General features: G+C 39.9%; 1 protein-coding gene across 1 annotated transcript in view; it reads left to right on the forward strand.

The window, feature by feature from the left end:
- The window catches only part of PLEKHH1 (pleckstrin homology, MyTH4 and FERM domain containing H1), a 45145-nt gene extending 23452 nt beyond the window's left edge, over nucleotides 1–21693 (forward strand). The window contains exons 11-28 of the mRNA XM_075501506.1: nucleotides 232–342; nucleotides 1866–1952; nucleotides 2945–3106; nucleotides 4081–4161; nucleotides 5166–5345; nucleotides 5477–5585; nucleotides 6524–6636; nucleotides 7329–7505; nucleotides 8341–8438; nucleotides 10978–11155; nucleotides 11569–11724; nucleotides 14405–14505; nucleotides 16309–16450; nucleotides 17381–17523; nucleotides 18613–18742; nucleotides 20424–20510; nucleotides 21058–21204; nucleotides 21517–21693. Of these exons, the coding sequence (XP_075357621.1) occupies nucleotides 232–342; nucleotides 1866–1952; nucleotides 2945–3106; nucleotides 4081–4161; nucleotides 5166–5345; nucleotides 5477–5585; nucleotides 6524–6636; nucleotides 7329–7505; nucleotides 8341–8438; nucleotides 10978–11155; nucleotides 11569–11724; nucleotides 14405–14505; nucleotides 16309–16450; nucleotides 17381–17523; nucleotides 18613–18742; nucleotides 20424–20510; nucleotides 21058–21204; nucleotides 21517–21693 (2379 nt within the window). The remainder of the gene's footprint in view (nucleotides 1–231; nucleotides 343–1865; nucleotides 1953–2944; nucleotides 3107–4080; nucleotides 4162–5165; nucleotides 5346–5476; nucleotides 5586–6523; nucleotides 6637–7328; nucleotides 7506–8340; nucleotides 8439–10977; nucleotides 11156–11568; nucleotides 11725–14404; nucleotides 14506–16308; nucleotides 16451–17380; nucleotides 17524–18612; nucleotides 18743–20423; nucleotides 20511–21057; nucleotides 21205–21516) is intronic.
- The last annotated feature ends 3220 nt before the right edge of the window (nucleotides 21694–24913 follow it).

The following is a 24913-nucleotide window of genomic DNA, read 5'->3' on the forward strand; positions in this document are numbered from 1 at the left end:
TTCTTTACTAAAACAACACAATGTGGTATTTGCAGTTACACAGATAGTCTAGGACTCTCTCCAAGTTGAGCAGAGAGCACTGACCTCAGATGGCTGCTACTCCCATCTGGCAGAGTAAAGCGGAAAGTGATGGAGATGCAGCAAATGTCTGAGCTTGACTTCAGCACTTTTTCATTTGTATTTTGAGAGGTGCAAGATAACCTTCTCTCCCCCTTGCTCTTTGCCCTCCAGGAACCCCTGGAGAAATCAGGTTACTTGCTGAAAATGGGCAGCCAGGTGAAGATGTGGAAGAGACGATGGTTTGTTCTAAGAAACGGACAAATCATGTACTACAAGTCTCCGGTGAGTCACTGGGATACATTTACTTCTGTAGTGGAGGCACAGGGGAAGGCTCTCTGCAGAACTGGTTCCAGGCTGATACCACTGGCAGAGTGGGCAGCCATGGGCAAGCTTCCCCCAAAATGTCCTGCCAAAGAGCTTTATATCTGACCCAGAGGTTCAACTGTGGGTCTCTGCTTAGGCAGGGAAGCTCCTTGTGGTGGCAGTTTCCAGGAGATGAAAGTTTGTTCACAAGGAAAGAAGCTTGACACCTACTGGTTAACTTCGTGCAGATGATGAAAAGCAGAAGGCATACTATGGCCCATCTTTGGTCATGTTTAAGATGAAAATAAAGGAAAAATAAATTACAAATACCAGGAGGGTGCAGATACATACTCATCAGTCAGTATATGGGGCTCTGAGGAAAACTACAACTTTCAGGGGAAAGAAAGCTGGATTCTTTCATTTTTCACCCTCCCACATGGACATGGAAGTGTTGGAAAACTAGGGTAAAATTGAAAATAAGCTTTCATGCAAAATGCTGTCTTACAATGTTCAATGAAACAATATTGAAAAAGCAGGTTTGTGCATTCAAACCTTTCCAAATACTTTTTATAATGCACAACTGTTTCAAACAAAGTTACATTATTTTAAAAATTCTAGCAGTTTGCACTCAAAATTTGTATATACAATAAAATACATTTATTGTTGGCCTTCATTATTCTGCTGTACTTATAATTCTCTGTAACGTAGCTATTTAGGGATATTCACCTTCCATACTTTTTTCTTTGGGACACAGCAATTTCCTCCATACCTGCATAATTACACAGTATTGCTGTGTATATACACATCTTTGCTTACAAGTCAGGAATATTGAGAAGATTTATTTTCAACTTTTTTATATTTTTTTCAGTTGTCATATTCTGACAAGACAAAAATACACCTTAGGGCACAATGCATATTTATTTCTGATACTAGGTTTATCCATCAGAATTCACAAGCAAATTATACATATATATAATATATATATAAATAATTTCATAAATATGCAGAATTTAGACAGTTGGTTAGAAGGGACTTCTGGAAGACCCTAGTCCAACTGACACTTTGAAGAGGGACTGTCACCAGCTGTAGATCAAACCATCCATGGCTTTGTCTAGCTGAATCTTGAAAACTTCCAAAGGTGGAAATTCAGCCCCTATCTGGGTACCTGTTTGGTGGTGTATTGCCTTCCCAGTGAGAAAGGGGTGGGGTTTTTGTTTGGGGTTTTTTTTTTTCCTCATGTCCAATCTGAACTTCGTAAGACAATATTTGTTGCCATTACCCTTGTCTGCCACTACTGAGGAGACTTTTGCTTCATCATTGCAATGGGATCACACTGTCTCATATTCAGCCTGGCAACCTTCAGCTGGCAACCTTCAGCTGTCCTTTCCAGCTCATGAATGCAGACTCCAACCTGCACATGCATATTCTGCTGTATTTAAGTACTCTGAGACCCATCTAAGGTTTTTTCCCTACTGAAAAGTTGTTTGCTTTTCTTCCCTCAGAGTGATGTTATCCGCAAACCACAAGGGCAGATGGAGCTGAATTCCTCATGCCAAATTGTCAGAGGTGAAGGGTCCCAAACATTCCAGGTAAGTGTTGCTTTTTCATCCTGTAGATAACCACACGCTCTGTAGCTGGGTGAGAGAGCACTTATTTCAGGCTGAATGGTACTGTATGTCTCAATTGATATGAGCTAACTTTATCTGGCCGCTGTGTTTCCTGGCACAAGCCAGGCAGTTTAATAAATAATGGGGAAAGAGCTAAATTGTAACCCAAATACAGCTTTTTGAAATTGAAAAAAATTCTCCTTTATTTTTGTTTTGTTTTACACCATCGCACTTTCCTTTTTTGCAGTTAGGACTGAGAGCTTGAAATCTATGGGGAAAAGTGACAATTAAAACAAGATACTACCTAGGATTTCCTCTTTTTGAAAGACTCCTCTCACAAGATCTCCAGCCTGACTTTACATATCTGGAGGATCTGAAGAAACATCTGAAGTGTTGGATTCCTATTAGAATTCAACTTCTGAAGTATTAGAAGTTAGTCCATCACTGGGTTCACTTTTAAGTCATTATTGTTAGAGGACTTCATTATAAAGACAGCATTAAAGTTTCTCTCATACTCTGACTGAAAGGCACATGGCCTGACCGGTGAGCTACCTTCTGCCCTTATCGAACTGAAGTTGCTAAGGCTTAATACTATTAAATTCATAGCATCTTTCCTCTCAGAGTCACAACCTATTGAAGGCAGAGGGCAATACAAAGTGAAGGCAGCAAAAAACCCCATTTATGTAGTCACCTCTAAAATGAAAAATTAGCAGCAGCACTGAGAAACAAGAAAGGATGAGAGAGGAGGACAAAGCCACAATATCCAACAGAAACAGCAAGAGAGCTCATGAGAATTTGATTGATCTGAGTTTCAGTTCTTTCACTTGGGCTTTGAGGGTTAGCACCTTTTTTTCTTACCCCCAAAAATCCCTCCTGAATCACCAAAAAAAATCTGTATGGGATAATGAAACTCAGCAGCTGAAGAAAAGATTTGTAGGTGTGCGCAGATTTATACTTACTCCTTTTCCTTCCAGCTCATGACAGAAAAGAGAACCTACTTCCTGACAGCAGACTCTCCCAACATCCTGGAGGAATGGATCCATGTCCTACAGAGTATCCTGAGAGTGCAAGTGACCAGTCCTGTTGGTGTTCCTCATAGTGATGCCAAACCTACTGTGAAGGGTTGGCTCACCAAGGTAAAATACTATTTCTTTCTTTATTCAGTTTAGCTCAGTATTGACAGTGTACCAGCTTCTTGGTTTGTGCAGTAAATGTCAGCAAGAAATTAGTATTTTAATGCTCCCTAGAAGAGTGGGGAAAGAAAGAAAAGTGGCAGTAGATCTCTATATTTCAGAGAGAGAAACATTTGTATAAATGATAAGGAATGGGACAAACAAGGCTACTGAGAGATACTGACTTTGTCAAATAGTAAGTAATAACAAATATCTAGCTTATGTATGCTTTTCTTCAACAGAATTCACAGCATGTGATAATAAAAAAAAATAACCAACAGGAAATGCTGCTAAATGCCGTATTTAATTGATCTTAACTTGGTGATATAGGAGTTTCAAAGAAATGGTTTGTATGGTTCTAGGTTAGCATTTATTTCCATCATAACAGACTGCATGTGCATTACTACAAAGTAAAATGGCTGAAAATTCTTATGCTTTATGCCATTTCCATAGATCAGTTTTGCATACCAAGTTACTATGAATGTTTTAATATAATTCTGGTCAGCATCTAAAGATGGCTAAAGACAATCTGTATCTGAAGCTTTTTCATCTGCAACAGGAAACAGCTCCCTAGACTGCATGTTGACCGGTCTTTTCCTGCTGAGATTAAATGATTCATTTTTATAATCTTAAAAAGGTTATTCTTAATATTGTGTTTCAGGATACAGAAATGATGGGCTGTTATGAATGAGTAAAATACTTCACACGATCTTAGACCCATTTCCATAAGCACCTATGTCCCATTTACTTGGGTGGGATGTACTTACCTGCTTTTGGAAGTGGTGCCCTGTATGTTTTGAGAGGAGCTCATATTAGCATAGAACAAATAATACATGCAAGGTTTTAAGGGAGAGTTGAATTGAAAGTTGAAATCCTAGAAAATCGTTCCAGCAACACTGCTGATGTTAAAAACATGTATTTCTTTGTCCTCCTTACAGGTCAAGCATGGTCACTCTAAGCTGGTCTGGTGTGCACTGATTGGAAAAACTTTCTACTACTATCGAAATCATGAAGATAAGGTAATTCCTTTTCCCCCTTTTGTTTCTGAACCTTCCTTTCCCATTTCTCATGAAGGTTTCTTTCCTTTTACTGCTTCTGTGTCTCATGCTTCAAGCTCTTCTTTGGTTGTACTTCTCCCCTTCTAACAGCACCTGCTCCACAAAGAGAATCAATATTTTATCTGATTTTTTTTTTTTTTTAAAAGCTAAAATGACAAAAGACTTAAAAGGCGAGTGACTGCTCTTTCTCAGATCACTGTATATCTTGTTTCTTGCTTTCTCCATTTGGTCTTGTGAAGCCTTTAGAGCAGACTTTTATACAGCAGCTGATATATTCTGCTTACTGTCATGAAAATAAGTAACAACAATATGGGAAGAGGGAGGTCATTTAATCAGTGTAATGTGTTTCCATTTCTGGAAGCTTGGCCCAATGGTCCATTACTTTGTCTTGGTGATGTTGAAACCCAAGTTTTAGAATATCAAGGAATACTGTGAGTCATACTTGGGATGGACCTCCAGACTTAGCACAGCAGATATCCTCTGTTTCTCTGAATCTACCTATTTATGTAATTTTAAAAGTACTTATTTTCCAGTAGTAAGCAGAGAGTCTGACCAGGATTGGAAAACAGTGGCTCAAGATACTGAGCAACTGACCATCAGAAAACACATCCTGCCTTGCAGAAGCAATGATTTAAACACAACTGACAAGTGTAGTGGGAAGAAAACAGTACCTTATGGGAAAGGCCATCTTTTTATTTGCATATTCTCATTCTGACCTGTAGATGCTCTTCCAAGAAAAATAATAAAAGTAGTAACACAGTTTGTAAGTACTTTAGTTGACGAAAGAGAAGACATTCTATAGAAATGCAAGATTATGTAATTACATTAGTTAAACAGTGAATTATAGTTTATTCCTTACATTTTAGAGAACTGCTAACATTTTGACCTGCGTTTTCTTTCCCAGTGTTCCCTGTCCATAGCAGGAGATTAGCTATACCTATCTAACTTGCTTCCCCTCTTTATAGTGTCCCTTAGGGCATCTGCCTATGCGTGAGTCCAAAGTGGAAGAAGTAGACCGTTCCTGTGACTCTGATGAAGATTATGAAGCCACTGGTGGAGGACTTCTCTCATCCCACTGTACGTTGGTGATTCACCCGCAGGACCAGAGTCCCACATACTTACTCATTCGCACCAAACAGGAGAAGGTATAAAAGGCAGTCTTTTTGGAGAGCAAGAGTCTTTTTAGTATCAGCAAACAAATGGGGCATACATACTGAACCTGTTTGTAGAAAACAATATCTGAATTGACCTATATTGTTCTCATCCTTATGCCTAGAATACCTGGCTGTACCATCTGACCATAGCAGCTGGTAGCAGTAGTGCCACAGTGGGCACATCATATGAACAACTCATTGGAAAACTATTGGACGCAGAGGGAGACCCTAGTAAGTAGAAACCACAAACCCTTTTCCATGGTAGCAAAGCATAAGGAAGGGTAACTTCAGTTCCCAGTTTCAATCCAGCCAAAGATAAGGGAAGGGAATTCTCAGTAGAACAGCATATGATACAGTGTCCTTCTCCCCTAGTTCCACATAACATCTCCAGAGAGGATACAGGCATTGTAGTGAAACTAGAAAAGTCCGTCACATTGTCACATCATTTATCAAAGCATCTGAAACTTCTGTAACGTTAATTCAAATTAAAACAAAGAACTGGAGCTTTAATTTTTCCTGTTATTCTTGGTCCTGATTTCCTTTCCTGGGAATCTTGGCCATACAAATGCATGCTCTCTCCTCTAAATACTCACACACATTTGCCTTCACATCTGTTCCTCTGTCTGCATATATAAACCCTCACACATACATCCATGCTCATCTGTTCCTCCTCATCTTTGATACTTGCTCATTCATGTATGTTTATGCACCATGTTCTCAAATGTGTATTAACATATGCATTCATACTTAATACTCTTTTCCTGCGCACTCACATATTCCTAGACCTATATGTGAACCTTGCTTGCTGTTAGAATAGTAACTTGCACTAACAAAGATCCCCATTGCAGGTGGCTGCCCTGGCAGACTTTGTGTCTCTTGTTTGAACACACAGCTGAGCAGTTTCTCACCAGAATCCAGCTGATGAGAAGCTCTGACATAGGACTGAGGATGGCAATACTTCCTTCTGCTGATAGCTAATGCTGCTGGTGACTCCTTGTTCATGGCAGGCTTTGCTGAAATCAATGAAATGGGACCAAAGATAATGTGTCCCAGTGCAGTTCTGCTTCCTTGGGTGCTTTGCCATTTCAGCAAGGCTCCTTTTCAACGTGGACACTGTTATCTATCTTCTGTTTCTGACACTGCATGTTTTTGCCCATCTGCTACCTCAGATTCTCCTCTGTGGAAACATCCTATGTTGTGCTACAGTAAAGATGGGTTACACGCATCCCTCACCACTCTGCCATCGGAGGCTCTACAGACTGAAGCTCTGAAACTTTTTAAGGTATTTAAAAGGACATTGCATGGTTTTCAGTTATTTTGCTCTCTTATTGGGGCAACAACATTGTTTGCTCATGTTGTTCATCACAACATTTACTGTCACCGTTGGTTGCTTTAGATAGGCCTGCTGGGTCATTTAATTACAATAGGACAGTCAGATATTAGGTGTCATTCATTCTCTGGAAGTTTAACTTTTTTCCTTGTAGGGAATTTGGGTTTAGGAGCAACGTCCCTTACAGGCTTTATGCTTCAAAGTTAGCCTTATCTTCCTCTTTCCTCTCCAACTGTTGGATTGAAGGAAACCGAAACAATTTACTGGCAAACTCAGTTGCGTTAGTAGGACCAATGGTGAAGCCGTTGGAGATTTGATTCTTGCACTCTACAAGTGTAAGATCAGCAGTAAGACTGGACAGTCTTAGCAAGGTAAAGCACCAGCATGGAAGGCAGGAAGCACATTTTCCCCTCTATTCTCTTGCTGACTTGTGAGCTCCTCGGGCTGGGGGAGGTTGGGTGAATTTTCTGGTTGCCACAACTAAAGAGGGAGGGATAGGAATTAAGTATTTATTCTCCTCCCTCCTTTCAGGGTTATTTAGAAGAACTCATTAATTGTCTAACACATCTGGGGAACCTGTCCTGGAAGGTACCAGAGAAGAGTCGCTGTATTCATGGCACTGACTAACTTCCACCCTTTTACAGTCCTGTCAGCTGTTCATCAATGTCCCTGTGGAGGCACCCTCTATTGATTACCATGTGTCACTTGCCCAGACAGCACTGCAGGTCTGCTTGACACATACTGAGCTGCAGAATGAAATTTACTGTCAGCTTGTTAAACAGACCAGCTGCCGACAGCCCCAGAACCACTCAGTCATTCAGGTCAGTTCCTCTTTTGTCACTTCTACTCTGCAAATGCTTTCTATTTAATTCCATGTTTTTAATAAGTAGCAATGGGACTGGTTCTCGCAAATTTGTGCAAATGCTGAAGGTGTGCAGGAGGAAAGAGAATCTTGACGCTGATGTGCGAAGAAAAACTTAGAGAATGTAGCTACTTGCAAAATAAATTTTAGTTTGAATTTAACTGTTTACGAGTTGCAAATGGTCTATTCAGACCATATTCAGAATCAAAATTCATAGCTCGTGTTGGCTAGCTATAATTGCCACATGGTATTAATTCTGTTTTCCATTTTATTTAATCAACAGCATGCAAATCATGAATATTACTATTAAGCAGGAAATCTGATTTTTGCACTGTAATTGTTGGGTAAATCAAATGAATAAGTTACAGCATGAATGTAGATACTTGATTATAATATTCCCAGCTCAAATGAGAAAATAACATCTGGTTGAGGAATAACGGGTCTAATTTGAAACAAAACTCCCCAGTGTATTCTTTGTTATGATTTGCAGTTGCAAATAGGAAAAAAGTATTAATTTAAGTCTTAATCGTTCACTCAGCTCTGGTTACATTAGTCAATATTTTCAGAAGTGGCCAATCATTTAGAACACCTCTTCTTAGAATCCAGGTTGAGATACTGAATAGCAGCCTGTCCTCTGACCATCACTTTTCTTTGAAGCATCCTGAACTACATGTCTAAAAATGGTCACTCCCAAAAGCACTGGTCACCATCCAACATTTTGGTTGCAGTATTCAATGAAAGACAACAGGCAAGAAGTACAGAACAAGAAATGATGTCCAGTTTTATGTTCACAGTGCTGGCAACTCCTGGCTTTGTGCGCTCCTCTATTTCTGCCTCAACATCACTTCCTCTGGTACATCAAACAGCACTTGCAGCGACATGCAGACCCCAGGTAAAGACTGCAACAGCATTTTCTTCTCCTAAGCTGATTGCCTTTTGCATCCACTACTGATAAAGATGGAAGCAATTTTGTAACTCACCTGCAGAAAATAAGTTGAGGGAGGGGACAGAAGGTTCCCAATGGTATCAAGCTGCCCCCCTTCAGTAATTCACATTAATTTGTCACTTATATTAAGCTAGTTCACAAAACTGAGTGACCTATACTAGCAAAAGAACTTTTTGCAGCTATAACTGGAGCTACATAGGGAGTTTTTTTGCTGATGCAGCTACTTTCTTTTATTGATAGAAAGACCGAAGTAATTATTTAGAAAGAATTATTAGAATTTTAGGTGATTATATTCTACTGTCAGGTTGGCAGGCATACTGACAGAACAAAAGTGAGGCAGAGAACAACTCAGGGAACCATAAAAAGTTAGGGAAAACTAACAAACCTGAAATATATACTAGTACTGTTTTCTGTTACCTCTTTAGTGTGTAACACTTTCCCCTATAAGAAAACAGTGCAAGATCTACTGTAACAGCAATAAATTGTTCTGCAGCGTTCATGCTGTGCTCTTTGTTTGTTTCCATGGTGATCTAGTCTTCAGCATATCTCGCTGTGTACTTGGCAGGGAGGTCACAGCTGGAGATGTCTAGTTGTCTGTTGCAAGAATATACTGTTGCTAAGGCATAAGTAAAAGAGTGGTTTCATTTCAAACAAATATTGATATTCAAATACTCAGCCTAAGTCTGCCTTGGAACTCAAGCTAAAAGTCTCCTGGTATTACAAAGGAAATCTGTGTACTCCTTCAGTCAAGGTTTGTTTTCTTCTATGCTGCCTCACATTTGCTATTTCTTCTCAGAAGCAAAAATACAGATATCAGGCTCTCCTCGATGTTCAGGCTCTCTCTCCGTTGGCTAAGGCAACGTGTTAGGGATCTTCTGGCTAGTACTAGAAACCATTTCTTCAAAATTGTGCATTACCAGCTCCCAGACTGGCCCATTCAACTCAGTAGTGGGGCTGCTCTACTGTTAGGGACTATTGAATTTCTGAATTTCACAGTGCTGGGCTCTGTGAAACTAATTTAATGCATCAGTTTCAAGCATTACTATGCTGATGGTCTGCCAGGTTCTTAGCCCAAAGGTACCTTTATCACAAATAAACTTTAAGCAGAAGCAAAGAGGAAATGTATTTATACAGTGCGGCTATGAAACAGTTATTAGAGCTAGAAACAAACATACAGAAATCACAGCAAACTGTGCTTATATTCATCTGTAGTTTAGATTAGCTTTAGAGCAGTTGCTAAATAAGACTTAGCTTAGCTCCTTCTGCCCAGCTTTAAGAATACTTATGTCTCTTTCGATGGAGCAGGTATGGCTGTTTCTTGACCAGTTAAATAGATATGCTTTCCCTGTTTCATATAGCAAACAAGACATTAGAATGTTTACACTGCAGAATGCCTATGGTCTAGACTTACACTACATCTTCATTCTAGGTATTGTTTTTCATGACAGGTGACCTTAGAGTATATATCCAATATCTAAGGGAGGAAGAGAAGTGGGGCACAGTTCTAGGTTAGAAGACACAGGGCTCAGGAGCATTTGGAAGCCAGACACAACAGCTTCTTGTTGAGTCAAGATTCTCCATTTGAAAATTGTTCACACACATTACTGGGGAGGTGAGCAATATATTGCAACAGTGAAAAGCCAGAGCTCCTGACTTCCATGTTCCTTGCAGGGATTTAACTGGAGATTTAATCATGTACTGAGCTCCTAAAGGCATCTTGAATGGAATTAGTTTCTCCTGCAAAGTGATAGCATGGTTATAAATCCATATAAACCCTTGAATTTCAGAACTTATTCAGTATATACATTCTTAACATTTTTGCAAAAGTTGTAATTGAGTGTTCCTGCCTGGCTTTAGAGACATTTACATCCTTTTTGGTGTGGTTCAATGGAGCACTCTCTTCAGTAGACAGCAAACTGATCATATTGGTAACTGTCCCTATACTGTATTGAATTATCAACAAATCTGAGCCTGCTTTGGATCTCTGTCGAGTCTCTTGCTTGGTAGACAGGGTTGATACATGGAAACTTATAATTTGTATAACCATGTAAATTGATAAACACAACTTATATAATCCTCTAAGTGAGACTAATGCATTGCAACTTATTATTAATACTTATCAGGACTTGACGTGATAGTAATTAAATTCCGCTGGCATGACAGCGAGTTTGAAGGTGAAGTGGTCTTTGTTTAATGGATACTATGATGGCAACAGGGTACAGAAGAGAATATTCCTATACTATGTCCAGTCCATCTAGGAGCAGGGAGTGCCTCCCAGACAGTCCATTGTCTACCTTAATTTTACAGACCCTTGGAGCTCAGGTTTGTGTTGTAGCTTTTCACTTGAGCTGTTAGTCTGTTGAGATGAACTCATATATCTGCACAGGCATGTATCTTTGCTTGAGCAAAAGGCTGAGGGAGGAATGCTCTAGTCATGGCATGGGAAATGGAAGAGGACATGGCTTATTTCCACCTCTTTGCCTAGGAGTGAAATAGGCAAGTATGCCATCTACTGCCAGAGATCAGTAGACCGCACTGTGCAGACTGGTGAGCGGGAAGCCAAGCCCTCCCGGATGGAGATTGTGTCCATCCTGCTGAGAAATCCCTACCACCACTCACTCCCCTTCAGCATCCCAGTGCACTTCATGAACGGAACCTACCAGGTGAGCCACTGCAGCTGCCTTTTTTCTGGGTACTAGAGGACTGCACCATAACCTGCCTTCTTCATGCGGGTGGGTGGCACCATGGTGTTTATACATATCAGATATTGGGAGATAGACACTATTTCTCCTCCTTGCCATTTTAGCCATTTTTCCTGAGAAAACAAAAGGAATCCAGCCCCGGGTCTACAGGTCTTAAGAAGAAAAGGTAGCTGGGGAAAAGGGAGAGATGTCGTAAGTGTCTCAGTACTAGAAAGAATGCAATGTGAAGTGAGACAATATGCAAGTGCAGTTACTGGAGCTGGCAGTCAATCATGAGACACCAATCTGTAGGAAACCAGGCCTCATTAGTTGTGATACTCATTATTGTCGTGTTTCTTGAAAGTTATCCTCAATTAGCTCCTGTTTCATTGCAGGTTGTAGGTTTTGATGGTTCCTCAACAGTTGATGAAGTCATCCAGCGACTGAACCAGGAGACAGGAATGAGGAAGCCATCCCACATAGGATTTTCTCTGTTCACAGATGATCCTTCTGGAAGGAATTTGGAACATTGTCTGCAGAGCAACATGAAGGTTTTTGTTTTGGTTTGATTTTTTTTCCCTCCCTCTGCTACATTCAGCATACATCTTTGAAGAGCTGCTATATGGCCAATAAATTTTTCTTAATGCAGCAAGATCAAATACACCTGAGTATTGTCTATCTAGATTAGCATTCAGAGATGAGATATTAATTTCTGCACTTGGGTCACAACAACCCCATGCAACGCTACAGGCTTGGGGAAGAGTGGCTGGAGAGCTGCCTGGCAGAGAAGGACCTGGGAGTGCTGGTCAACAGCCGCCTGAATATGAGCCAGCAGTGTGCCCAGGTGGCCAAGAAAGCCAATGGCATCCTGGCTTGTATCAAAAATAGCTGGCCAGCAGGAGTAGGGAAGTGATCGTGCCCCTGTACTCAACACTGGTGAGGCCGCACCTCAAATACTGTGTTCAGTTTTGGGCCCCTCACTACAAGAGAGACATTGAGGTGCTGGAGCGTGTCCAGAGAAGGGCAACGAAGCTGGTGAAGGGTCTGGAGAACAAGTCTTATGAGGAGCAGCTGAGGGAACTGGGGTTGTTTAGCCTGGAGAAAAGGAGGCTGAGGGTAGACCTTATCACTCTCTACAACTACCTGAAAGGAGGTTGTAGTGAGGTGGGGGTCGGTCTCTTCTCCCAGGTAACAAGTGATAGGACGAGAGGAAATGGCCTCAAATTGCACCAGGGGAGGTTTAGATTGGCTATTAGAAAAAATTTCTTTACTGAAAGGGTTGTCAAGCATTGGGAACAGGCTGCCCAGGGAAGTGGTGGAGTCACCATCCCTGGAAGTATTTAAAAGACATGTAGATGTGGTGCTTAGGGACATGGTTTAGGGGTGGACTTGGCAGTGTTAGGTTAATGGTTGAACTTTATGATCTTAAAGGTCTTTTCCAACCTAAATGATTCTATGATTCTATAATTAGTTCAGTCTAGTCTGAGATAGTAGTTAAGACAAAGCATGTTCTGTTTTAGTAGGTGATAAATTGGTCAATTTTTAAGAAGTCTTTAACTCAGATTTTAGCACACATTAAAGTTTAATTTGTCTTGACTACAAAATTAGAACATGACTGAGCTAGCGAGCATGATCAGATATCACAACTAACATCACATGTGACACTCCTAATAGAGACAAATTTATGTTAGGCTGTGAGTCTCTTGGCATGTCTATATAAATCTCATCTATTGGATTATGAAGTATCTCCTTACTGTCTCCAGATAACTGAGGCTTTCATTGTTGATGACTACTTAGGGGAGAAAGCTCTACTTAGTATGCCTTCATTTGAAAAAAGAGGAGTGCCTCAGATCAAGGGAAGAGGAAAGCAGATGAAGTATTAACATCTGTGTCTTTCATATGGAGATTTTTACCCATGCTGTAGCTGGATGACTGCCTTAAGTGAGCAGGCTAGCGGCCATGAATGAGACACATCAGATTTTGGTACAAATCTGGGAGAATAATTTGTCATACAGCATCAATGGAGGAATCCTGGTAGTGGCAACTTTGAAGAGGCCCCGATACCTGTAAGGAACATAAACGTTCAGTTTTACACAGCATAAAATGTCACATTGGGCAATGGAGGGAGAAGATGCCAATAACTTTAAATTAGATGATTTGAAGAGGAAACTACCACAGACAGTGCCAAATTATGTACTTTGCTTTCATGGCCTGATATAGATCAGATAATCTGGAGCTTTGCTGGTAATTGAACCATCATTTGGAGAGATGAGGTATTAAACGAAGGATCTTGATACAAGCAGACAATCACTTTTACTGGTTATTAACTGGTTGTTATTTACTTGCCAAAGCAACCTCAATAGCTTCGTAAGAGAGGATTAGGGTATCTGATTATGTATTTCATGTGGCTTTTTGTGTTCAGATTCCTTTTATTGAGATGCTGTTAGAAGTAGGGGCCTTTATTAGATCACTTGTAAAAGGACTGGAATAATCAAGAGAAGCTGAAGGGAACCAAAGAGATTAACCATGCTATTACTAAAAATATGTCTGACCTACAAAGTTGGAATCTAGGACCAAATATTCCCAAAGTTTGGACATTCACATCCAAGAGTTTGGTTTAGTGAAGCATGTAGACAGCTGATATTCAGAGGATACGTTAGTGCTTTAGTTTGGCTCAGGAGGGCACTTTTGAAGCAAACCTCCCAATCATTCCTATTAACCACGCCTTGATTCACATTAAGGAGCAACCTTAGAGAGCATGAAATGGATTCTTTTTATGTGAAACATGAACTGGAAGATGTGATCCAACACAGTAGTGGGCTTCCAGGCCATTTGATCAGACTAAAGCTAGTCTGAAGGAAAACCCTTTGAAACTCATATAGTGTGGGCATAGAGTCTTAGGAACAGGTGTTTCACTGGGCAGATCTGCTCTTCCTGGGCTTTGTTACTTGCTAGCATAGACATAGCCACAGTCGCTACTAGACCAGAATTCACTTACAGATGTCCCCCTGCAGACTAGAGCTGGAGTTTTCCATTGAAATGCTTTAATTTTTACATACTGTGTAAGAGAAAAAGGAATTGTTTTGCCACTTTTGGCTGTGTTTATGCTGATCCAGTCTGTTTCTTTATCTTCTGTGTTCCATAATACCTTTTTCACTTACTTTCCCCTCAAGCCTTGACTATACATTTCACCTCAGTTTGTCTCTCTTCTCTCCATGATATTTTTTAAAGATCTGTGATGTCATTTCTAAATGGGAACAAGCCTTAAAAGAATTGCATCCCGGGAAATATGAAGGTGGTACAAGAATCGTGAAGTTGACCTATAAGAACAGGTACTGTGCTTCATTGGTTGGCCTCACTACTGCTGTTAATTAAACATTTTTAGACTGGATATCTCTGTAGATGACCAGTAATTTATAGTACTGTTAGTGCCCAAACTATTTTAGCTAAGATGTGGTCAAATCCTACATGAGATGTGATGATGTCCAGTGTGTGGTATGTGGCCTAGAGGTAAAACCCAAAACACTTTGCAATAGTAGAATAGACTTAAAATGGGTTAAGAACTAGCTGTAGCACAATAAGACATACTTGGCACAATTTCATTTGCCTAGATCCTAAAACATAATTAAATAACGCGTGTTAGGTGAGAGGAAGAGAGACCTGGGGGAAAAATCACCAGTGAAAACGAATACGCTGAAACTTGCAATTAAGTGAAGAATGACAAAGATGAAAAAGATACAGGAACAATGTTCTAAATGGCATGAGCTGTAGAGGAGACATGTAGTAGCAATGCCCAGACTTTATAAAGAAAGAAATGTTAAAAGTTAGATGACAAGAGATAGTAGAGAATGAAAGTATGAGACAAAGATCTAAACCAAAAACTGGAACAAGTTCATCTTGTATAATACAGACAGGAATTCTGAATTACAGTGAATGGAGAGCTGTGTATGAGAACAAGGAATGGCTTTCTGCATGTGAATTCTGTTTAGAGCAAAACAAAGGCCACCCCAAAATGAAAGAGAGACAAAGTTCTGTATTGAATGTATGAAGATTTTGTTGACTGTAATGGTGGAAACAAATTTCTCTGAAATTTGTTAGTTGGTGTAACAGAGGTGGAAGCAGAAGTTACTGCTTTTGACCCAGAAGGCAGTATTTGTTTAAGGAGTGAAACTTTGCAGTATTATTTTGTTGGACTGGAATGTGCCTAGACTGGACAGCAAGGATGTTTTGATAAGGTCTTTCCAAGGTTGGGCTGTTCTAACACCAAGGACTCTGATAAGACATGTGTAAGGTCACTATGGTCCTAATGGTGGTGTTAATCTCGGATTGACATAAAAATAAACAAACTGATCCACTGGAATGAATATCTTGTGTGGTATTGTGGAATATATAGTCATAGATGCAGCTGTAAATTAATATTTGAATTAGATGGTGTGGGCTGTAAATAGGCATGCATGAGGAATGGTTCTGGGAAGCATTCCCCAAGCTGGTGTCTTCAAACCCCTATTAGTCATCTTGCTATACCAGGTCAAAGAAATTGCAAGTGTGAAGGGAATAAAAAATAGTAGGAAGCTTTGATTTACAAGAATGCTTCTTCCATTTTTGAAATAAAGCCTGCTAATTTGGTCTCTTATTTCCTGCTAAAGCAAACTTTTTAATAACAATATCAGTGTAAGTGGTCAAAACAAAGCTGGCAAAAATAACAAGTCTACAAGGCTGTCATGTCAAAGTTTATACATGTAGAGCAGAGGCAGTTCTGTATTCTGTGATAAACAGAGAAAGCCATATCTTAAATATTGCCTGTCTGTGCTTGATGGGGATGGATGGTTGCTGATTTACCTGTGTTTAATAAGGATTCACTGTCTTGAAGTGGTTTGTGCTCAGAATTCAAATGGCTTCCAAAGCTAGAAAGCATGTTTTGAGCCCCCTTGTCTAAATCTTGTTCATAAGGGAAGCACCTCAGCTTCCAAATCTCTGTCTGGTACCTCCGCAATACACAAAGTTCACTTTGGAGAAAGAGGGGGAAAAAAAACCCAACCAACTTTTTTTTTTTTTTACTCACCTTGATTAAAGTTCCCACCTGTACTTTCAGTTCACACTGTCTTTTTACCTTCACAATCCTCTCTGCTTTTTAGGCTGTATTTTCGGAGCCAGGCCAAAGGTGAGACAGACCGGGAGCGGTTGCTACTGGCCTTCCAAGTCAGCAATGAAATAGCCAATGGAAGGTTTCCTGTTAATAAGGAATTAGCTCTGGAAATGGTGGCTCTGATGGCTCAGGTGAGTATGGGTATGGGCAGAAATCCTGCCCCTTGTCCTCCAGGAACTTCAGCTGTACATTGAATATCTTTGACTAAGCTGCTATCTTTTACATCAAAAGTGTTTTTTCTTATCAAACATAGAGTCTGAGTTTGTACCATGCCAAATACATTGTACTAGTATACATTGTTGTTAGAACACATGTTCTAACAACATGTGTTCTTTGCTGTAGGGAAATTTGCTATAGGAGTACCTCTTCTTTCCTTCTGAAGAAAAATATTGGGGAAAAAAACATGAGGCTGGACTATCCCCAGAATTGCTCCAAGTAGTGTCTTAGTAGAGATATGGAAATAGTATCACTACTAGAATTCCACTTAATAGTAAAAACTTTCCCTATTGCACTGCCAATAGCCTCTTACTCAAGAAGAGCATCTTGTAGGATCCTCCATTAGACCTCCAGGCTTGCGTTTAGCATTTTATCACATAAAACACACAGTATGGGTTGTGAGCATGATAAGCAGGATAATAGTTTCTTACTGAGCTGAAACCGATTGTTGCATTTGTTAAAGCAATGTAAACTGAGATGAAGAAGCCAGGAACATTGTCCAAACTATTTACAAATAGGCTGTTGTTTTAATTGGCCAATTGAAAATAAACCCCAAAAGCTTGGCAGTTATACAGAAGTGTCTCCCTACAACAAGTAGCTGGCTGAGATCTTGTTCCACTTTCTTAAATCAGTAAAGAATTCCTTGGGTAGTCATGTCCTCAGTTAGTTGCTCTGTTGTATACATTTACTATGGTAAATGCTGTAGACAAAATTTCCCAGCCTAATGGTGTCTTTTTGCATGACTAATAAACACAGTAGTTATCAGTATTGGGAATTCATGGAATGTTCTACTGCACTAAAAACCCCATAGTTCTGTTGCACTATAAACAATAACGTTGTCTTAGGTGGAATATGGGGATTTGGATCGATCAGGATCTTCAAGTCCTGGGGGAACATCACAATCGAAAATGCAGCATCTTCTCCACCAGGTCTTAGATAAATTCTACCCCAAACACTACAAGCAAAACATTACTCCTGAACAGCTCAGGTAAATCGTTTGCTCTTCTATACTTTGCACTGAAAACAAATTTTACTTCCAAAATTCTGTCTTTGTTTAAGAAGTTTCAAGGAGCCCTGTCAAGATTATTTGATGTAGAAAATTAAACAAAACACAAGTGCCAGGAAGAGGTTTCTTTAAAAGAAAATAGCAGTTAACTAATATAAAAAGAACCAAATCACCAACTACTTTTCCCCTAGACAAGAAGTTTAAGCCTTTCACTTCCAAATTAGGCATCTCAGTTCCAACAAACTCCAACCTTAAGCCTACGATGAATTCTGTTTCTGAATTTTTGTTTTGCCCTTCCCCCAAGTGTCAATTGAATCCAGATGACTAACATTTGCAATGTGCCATAAAGTCAGCACATATGGGCTGCTTCAGGCTATGCAGTAATTCTGTTAGGACATATTTTGGCAGGGCTTTTTGGTGTTCTGACTTGGAAATTCTCACACACAATGCAGAGATCTCAAGTACAGAATTTGGATGCTGCCATGGATCTCAGCTCTAACTGTTTTAACGAGAGAGAATGATAATCTTCCAGATCCAAAGCTTCTTAGGGATGCAGTGGTGGAACTAACACAATTACCTCGTTTTGGAAGCAAATTCCATCTGCATGTAGCAAGATAGCTGCCAAACCATCCCTAGTGAGCCAAAACAAGACTGAGTTAATATATATTGCCACTCCATATAGAGCATGCTACAGACAAAGTTAAGATGAAGGTGAGAATATAATTGAATGTGAAGACAAGCTGGGCAGGGTTTTACTGTAACAGCTGCCTGAGTGTTTGTAGTTACAGTTGTTGAACATATACACCAGTGAGCAACCCATATGTGACTGGGATTCCTGGGCATTACAGTATAACTAGTAGTGTAGTAAAATAATTGGCGAAGTAGAGAAAACGCTAAAATAAACTCAGGTTGTACAACCCTCATAACTGACAGTGCTAACGGCCCTGTCTGTAGTGCTGTGTAGAACAGCCCTTTTGGAATGAGAGGTATATCTATTAACTTATAATTTTACTCACCTTTCCTTGGAAGACGTTAGTAAATAATGCTGTGTTGTGTCTTGGATTCTGAAAGGCAACTGGCTGACAGGCTGGCGACAAAGTGGATGGTGCTGCAGGGATGCTCTCCACCAGAATGCGTTCGAATTTATTTGACAGTGGCCCGGAAATGGCCTCTCTTTGGAGCCAAAATATTTGCTGCTAAGGTAACTGGAGCACACTTTTTTTTTTTTCCCTATTCCTGAGAATGAACTACCTGAGCAGACATATACCTATGATCTCTGGTAACATGGGTTGAAGATGCTTCTACTTCAGGAAGGGGAAAAACTGAACAATACTCTGTTCTGAACAAACAGCTCTGGTACCACATAGGTTTAGAAAGAAGGAAGAGAAACATGTTCTAAACACTAGGGGCTGCTAGCATTCAGTAAATAAATACTGAAGGTTCCCTGGCTGCATCAGTTGATCATAATACAGGGTACTAACTCTCCGTACAAACCTTGCCAAAGCTTTCTCAGGCAGGAATTTCCCTGGTCATCAAGGCTGCAATGACAGTTTAAAAAATACTATTTACATACCACTGGGGGGGTGGAAGGAAAGACTCTCCCCCCTAAATCACACCTGGCAGCTGATGCTAGCTAAAAGGAGAACGGGTATTTCAGTCCTGTTCTCTGCTTGACACAGAGCTGGCTGCTTTCCTTGCCACATGAGAGAGGCAAGCACTGCTAATGTCCTGTTGCAGAAACAGAAAAACTAAAGCACATATTTGGTAAGCTGCCAGCCCACAAGCATCAGCGGGAGAGCAAAGAACAGCTGGAGAGGGTGCTTCTCCCAGTAGCTTGTACCATCCCTCAGCCCATCCCAGCTAGAGCTCTGTCTCTATTACCCATGCCTAAACTAATGTCTTAGCACATAGCGGCTGTCTGAGAAATCTTGTTTTGGCATTAACCATCTTCTCCAACCCAGCAGAAACCTCCTCTGTTGAAGGCTTGAGATAGGTCTTGTTCATAGTTACATGTCTCTTGCTTTGAAGTCAAAGCTGCTATAGTTATTGAATAAAGTCTAAGGATGAAAGGGACCTCCTGAGTAAATATACAAGAAGTTTTCAAAAAGACAATTATTTCCACTGTCAGCAGTAAAAGCAGAAGAGGTTACTGGTATTTGAGGTTACTGACACTGAAGAACCAGCATATTGAATAGTTCCAATATTAATATATTAATGTGTGTTTAATATGTAATTAAACACATATTAAAATGTAACAATTATCCCATATTAAACTTTTTAGCATTTAAATAATGTTGATATTTCTGATGATTAACATTTTTTAACTTTTCAACAGTTAAACAGCAAAGCCTATGGTATTAGCCACGTAATAACAGATTCCCAGGAAAGGTTCATGTCGTTAGCCATAGCAACACATAACTCATCTTTAACAGATAATTGATGCACAGTTGTCAAAATCTGTAAGAAAGAAATTGCCTTGATGTGATGGTACTGGGTGCACTGGTATTACAGAAACCAACAGGTTTCACTGCCTGCCTGACTGATGGGAGTAGTATAAGAACCAGAGCAGAGCAGAACTGCCATTTTGTTGCTCTGTCCTAGTATTTCCTTCAGTTTTAACTACACTGATGGAATTTAATTAACCTCAAAACCTTCATTATCATTCAATCTCTTGTGCCACTAGTCCTAAAATTCTATGTAAATCTGAAAATGTTATTCCAGATTTTGAGAGAAGTCCTCTTAAAAATCAAACCAGGTCAGACCAGTAAGCCTAAAGGATTCTCTCTCATCTTGCTTTATCCATAAAGCCCAAGACTTAGGTCAGAAACATCTTTGTGTGATGGTCAAGAAATATCTAAATTAATAATTTTCTTTTTCTCTAGCCTATTTTGCCTTCCTCATTGGAAGACTGTCCAGTCTGGATAGCTGTGAATGAAGATGGTATCAGCATACTGGATTATAACACTATGGTATGGTGAGGAACACTGTTTAAGAAAAATAACTTACCTCCCACAGAAAGACATTCCCCTGAGTCCACTTAAAGTCACTAAAAGTTTGTCTTTAACTTCAAATGGATCCAGAAGTTAATTTGTAGAAGTCAGAGATGAGGGAAGTCAGTGTTATGTTTGAGTACTACATAAACAAAGGAAAATTACAGCTACAGTGTAAGGTAAGGTTTCATGAAACAGCTAACTGCCTCTTTGATGAGCAGCAAACATGCTCATACATCTTTCAAAATCCCAGTGGTATGTGCTTTACTACCACCATCTGGGATACAACAAAGTTTGGACTATTGCTCTGAAGCAGTGAGGCATCAAGCAAGCTAGGAGAAAACTAGAAATGTGATTCTCATTTGAGATTTCTCTGCCAGCTGTTACCTATAGAGCCAATTACCTATACTGCCTATTACTGCTGGAGATCTGGCGTTCTTGCAGTAAGTAGCAAATATATTAGTTTAAGGTGGCCGTTTTTTCTTTTACAGAACTATGACTCTTTCAAACTCTCTGTTGTCTGCAGCACTTGAAGGTCTCTTATTCATACTCCTCTGTGCTGACCTTTGGTGGCTGTCGAGATGACTTCATGATTGTAGTCAGTCAAACGAAAGAAAGGAGTTCTGGAAAAAACAGCACTGAAAAACTCCTTTTCACAATGGCAATTCCAAAGGTAATTACAAAATGAACGGTGAGTTTCTTTCCAGCTGGCAGTGTCACAGCTGGGCATTTTGTACAGGCCCTGAGGACTGGTACTTGTGGCTGCTGCACTAGCTATATACATTCAATAAATCCCTTGTAAGCTGGAACCTTTAATCAAGAGACTTACTCTACCTAACTCTTAAAGACAGACCTTCATTTCAAAACCGAACAATTCCATGTGAGAAAGCCATTTGCAAAAGTTATGCAGTCAATAGGTTCTAAAAATCAAAGGGCACTCTTACCTCTAATTGACTTACAGTTAATCATTTTCTTTTTCCCCTAGATTGTTGAAGCAACGCTTCTCATTGCCAGCTATATTAACTACCGTTCGACACCTTCACTCGTATCTTCTACACAGCCCTCCCAAAGCAAAACACCTGCTAACAAGCTCTGGGAGACTGAAAGTCGGTGCTTTTTTCCTTCCATGCCTCGAAGCACTAAGGGGCCCACCCTGCTCTGAGGGCTCATTCCAAATGACTTTGGGGATGCGAGGGGTTTTGGGGGTTGTGGGTTGGTTTTGGTGTTTTTGTTTTTTTTTTCTTTTTGCACTGCTCTGTACTGAATTGCAGACTGCTATGATTTTGCTGGTTACACACCTTACTTTAATGCAGGTTCTGATTCTTTTTCCATATAATAGACAAAGTTCCTTAGTGTAGGTAGAGGCAGTGTCCTTTCTCTTTAAAAAAATGTTGATTTTGGGGCCTGTGCAGGAGTTTCCTTTCCATGCCACAGTCCATCCAAACTACCATGCCTCAAGTCATTTGCCTGCACAGTGTTCCAGTCACATTACATCTGCTCTCTTTCCTTGCACCCATTCTTCTTCCATCTCCTGATCTTACTGCTTTGCTTACAAGCACATATGTTTTCTTTGATTCCTCCCACTTTCAGCTTTGCACCTGCCTTTAGATCACTGCACACCCTGTGTCTGGAATCTCAGTCCAGCTCTTAAAACTCCCAGTGACCTCTTTTCCTCATCGTAGCCCCTTTCAGTTATTATCTTTATTTCCAATAATCTTCTCTTTGCATCAGTCCCTAACTTGCTCACTTTCTACCTGAATTAGACTGCAACCTCTGCAGGGCAGATTTGAGTGGTATATAGGCTCGAATCTGACTGCAGCGGGCTGAGCACAAAGTCCTATTAAAAGTAAAAACAGGTGGTACTGGATACTGTGGCATGAACCCTGTATAAGGATGCATCCTGTTGAATACTGCCTGTATTAGGAGCTGCATATCACTGCATCATAAACTAGAATACACTGAAAAGGTTATTGCCCGAGTGTAAAGATGAACATGACATAGTCTGATCAGGTAGTTTAGACGTAACTTCAGCTCTGTGCTCTGGTTCTGAATAGCCATCATATTGAAGTTTTTTACCAGTGTTTAAATTCAATGTTGCCACTCCCAGAACAAAGATAGTCTTTTTGCAGAGACTATAATAGTTTTTATGCAACTGCTTAACACAACCAAGAGGACAATTTAAATTTCCCTGGAGCTATAACGACTCCTCCCTGAAACTGATGCTAAAATTGAAAGACAGAAACTTTCCAAGTCATTGCTCCAGACGTGAAAGAAAGAAAGAAGACACTGTTGAGAAGAGGAACTGACAAGAATAATTCCAATGCAAGTCAAGGGTAACTTCAGACCTGAAATAGGGAGTATAGAATAAGATTTCAGTGGTACTCAAGAATATTTTCAACTTTAAATAAAGGTGGAAACCTAGTGTCTTTGCATGTTGAGGACTCAGAATGACTGGGACTGGAACAGTGTCAGATGATGCCCTAGCTCCTACAGGACTGATGCATTTTGGGAGTTGATGCTGTTCTACACAATAGATGAACATTAGATCTCCACTGCAGGGCTGAATGTGTCACATGCTCCACCGTCAGACAAGCACTTTCAAAGACTCTTTCTGTTAATCACTGTTGTAGATGTTTTGAGATGTGTTTGAAACTGCATATAACCTCAGACAAAGGAAGACAAGGCAAGCAAATTTTGTACTTTTTCTGTCTTTCAGCAACTGGAACAGTTCTTCCCAAAGCAGCTCTGCCATTCTGACTTGACAGAAGCTGCTCTTTTCAAACTCCTGCTTCCTTCATGCTACCACAGCAAGGAGGAGGTAGTCAGCAAATGTATATGCAAGTATTGTTCTTCTGACTTTCCTAAAGAATGGGGGTTTTTTGATCTGTTTCAAAGGGACTTCGTTATGATTGAGAAGGTTAATGGATTTTAAACAAATAGAAAAACAGCAATTCTTCTTGAAAAATCTAAATCTACCTAGCTTGAGTTCAGCTATTTTGATAAGCATTCTAAAAAAGCTAAGGAAGAATAACTGCACTTTCAAAAGTACCATGTGCAACTTTGTAATAATTATGCATTCACGGGCAACTTTCCCAAATTAAAACAGTGTGAATCCAACCATTAGAAAGAATTCAGCAATAGCAAACCAAAGCTATTTGCAAATGAACAAACCAACCATACCAGTGTTTTTACTCCTTAGTACCTGCACCAACCTTGAAACATCCACCTAATGCACACAGTGGAGCTGATACTTCAGGAAGTTTTTGTTTCACGCTTATGATGGGTGCAAAGCCACAAATTAAGAGAGAAGAGCATGGGACAGACAAAAATCATTCTAAGCAATCCCTTACCAGCATCTTTGTAACATAAAATGAAAAAAACACAACCCACCATGGGATGGGTTGGGGAAACAATATGGCAGACGTAAGACAAGAAAAGATTGTATGAACAGAGACCTGATTTGCACATACTGTAATGTACCCACTTGTTATGAATTTAAGGACCATCCCTTGAAGTTACAGAAAAGGGTAGAAGCTTTCTGAGCCAAAAACAATTTTGAGAAAGTATTTAGTCTTTTTTTTTTCCTTAGATAATTTTAAGTGACTATATATCCTGATAGAGTGGTCATTAGTATGCATTTCCTCTCTCTCTCACACCCACAGAGCGAGCTTAGTATCACTACATCAGTTTGAATAGAGAGAGCATTTCTTCCTCACTCAATCACCTGTGCCTAACAATTCTTCCTGTAGCTGAAGGTCTGTTTGGCAGCCTGCTTCTTGTATCCCACCAGTAACCAAGCTGCTTCAGAATAAGCTGAGCTGTCATCGGTGCTGGGAATGCTCAAGGCATAAAAGTCTCCAGCTCACAGTTCAGAGGCTGTACTTACCTTACAGTGCTAACACTCATGTCTTTAGAGACTTGTACCAGGGCAAGCAGGAAGCAGAGATGTTGAATAAGCAAGAGCTGTCCTGAAGCTCATTATTTTCTGCCATAACTGCACTTTAAATTGAGAAGCATGGCATAGAACTTTTTTTTCTTCCTTATTTCTTAAAGATATTCACCAATACTTGAGTATTTCAGGGACCACCCCACTCTGATGGATGCACATATACCTCCTATTTAAAGCTTACCTGACTTCAACCAGCCAACCCTGTGTAGATATCTATTTTGTATGATTCTTTGGTAGAGAGAACAATTTTTATTTTAATCAATGCTTTTGGCAATGACTATTGCTGCAGCATAGAATGAGATGACAAAAGCCTTTGTTTTCCTAACTGCTCTGTGTATGTAAAAGGCTGTGAGATACTGTGAGATTTCTGTTTGTCCTTAATAAAATGCAGTTATCATGAATTGCACTGTATTATTCTCAGAATGAAAGAAAC

Source organism: Mycteria americana, chromosome 5 (genome assembly GCF_035582795.1).
Source record: "Mycteria americana isolate JAX WOST 10 ecotype Jacksonville Zoo and Gardens chromosome 5, USCA_MyAme_1.0, whole genome shotgun sequence".
In the NCBI taxonomy this organism is placed as follows: Eukaryota; Metazoa; Chordata; class Aves; order Ciconiiformes; family Ciconiidae; genus Mycteria; species Mycteria americana.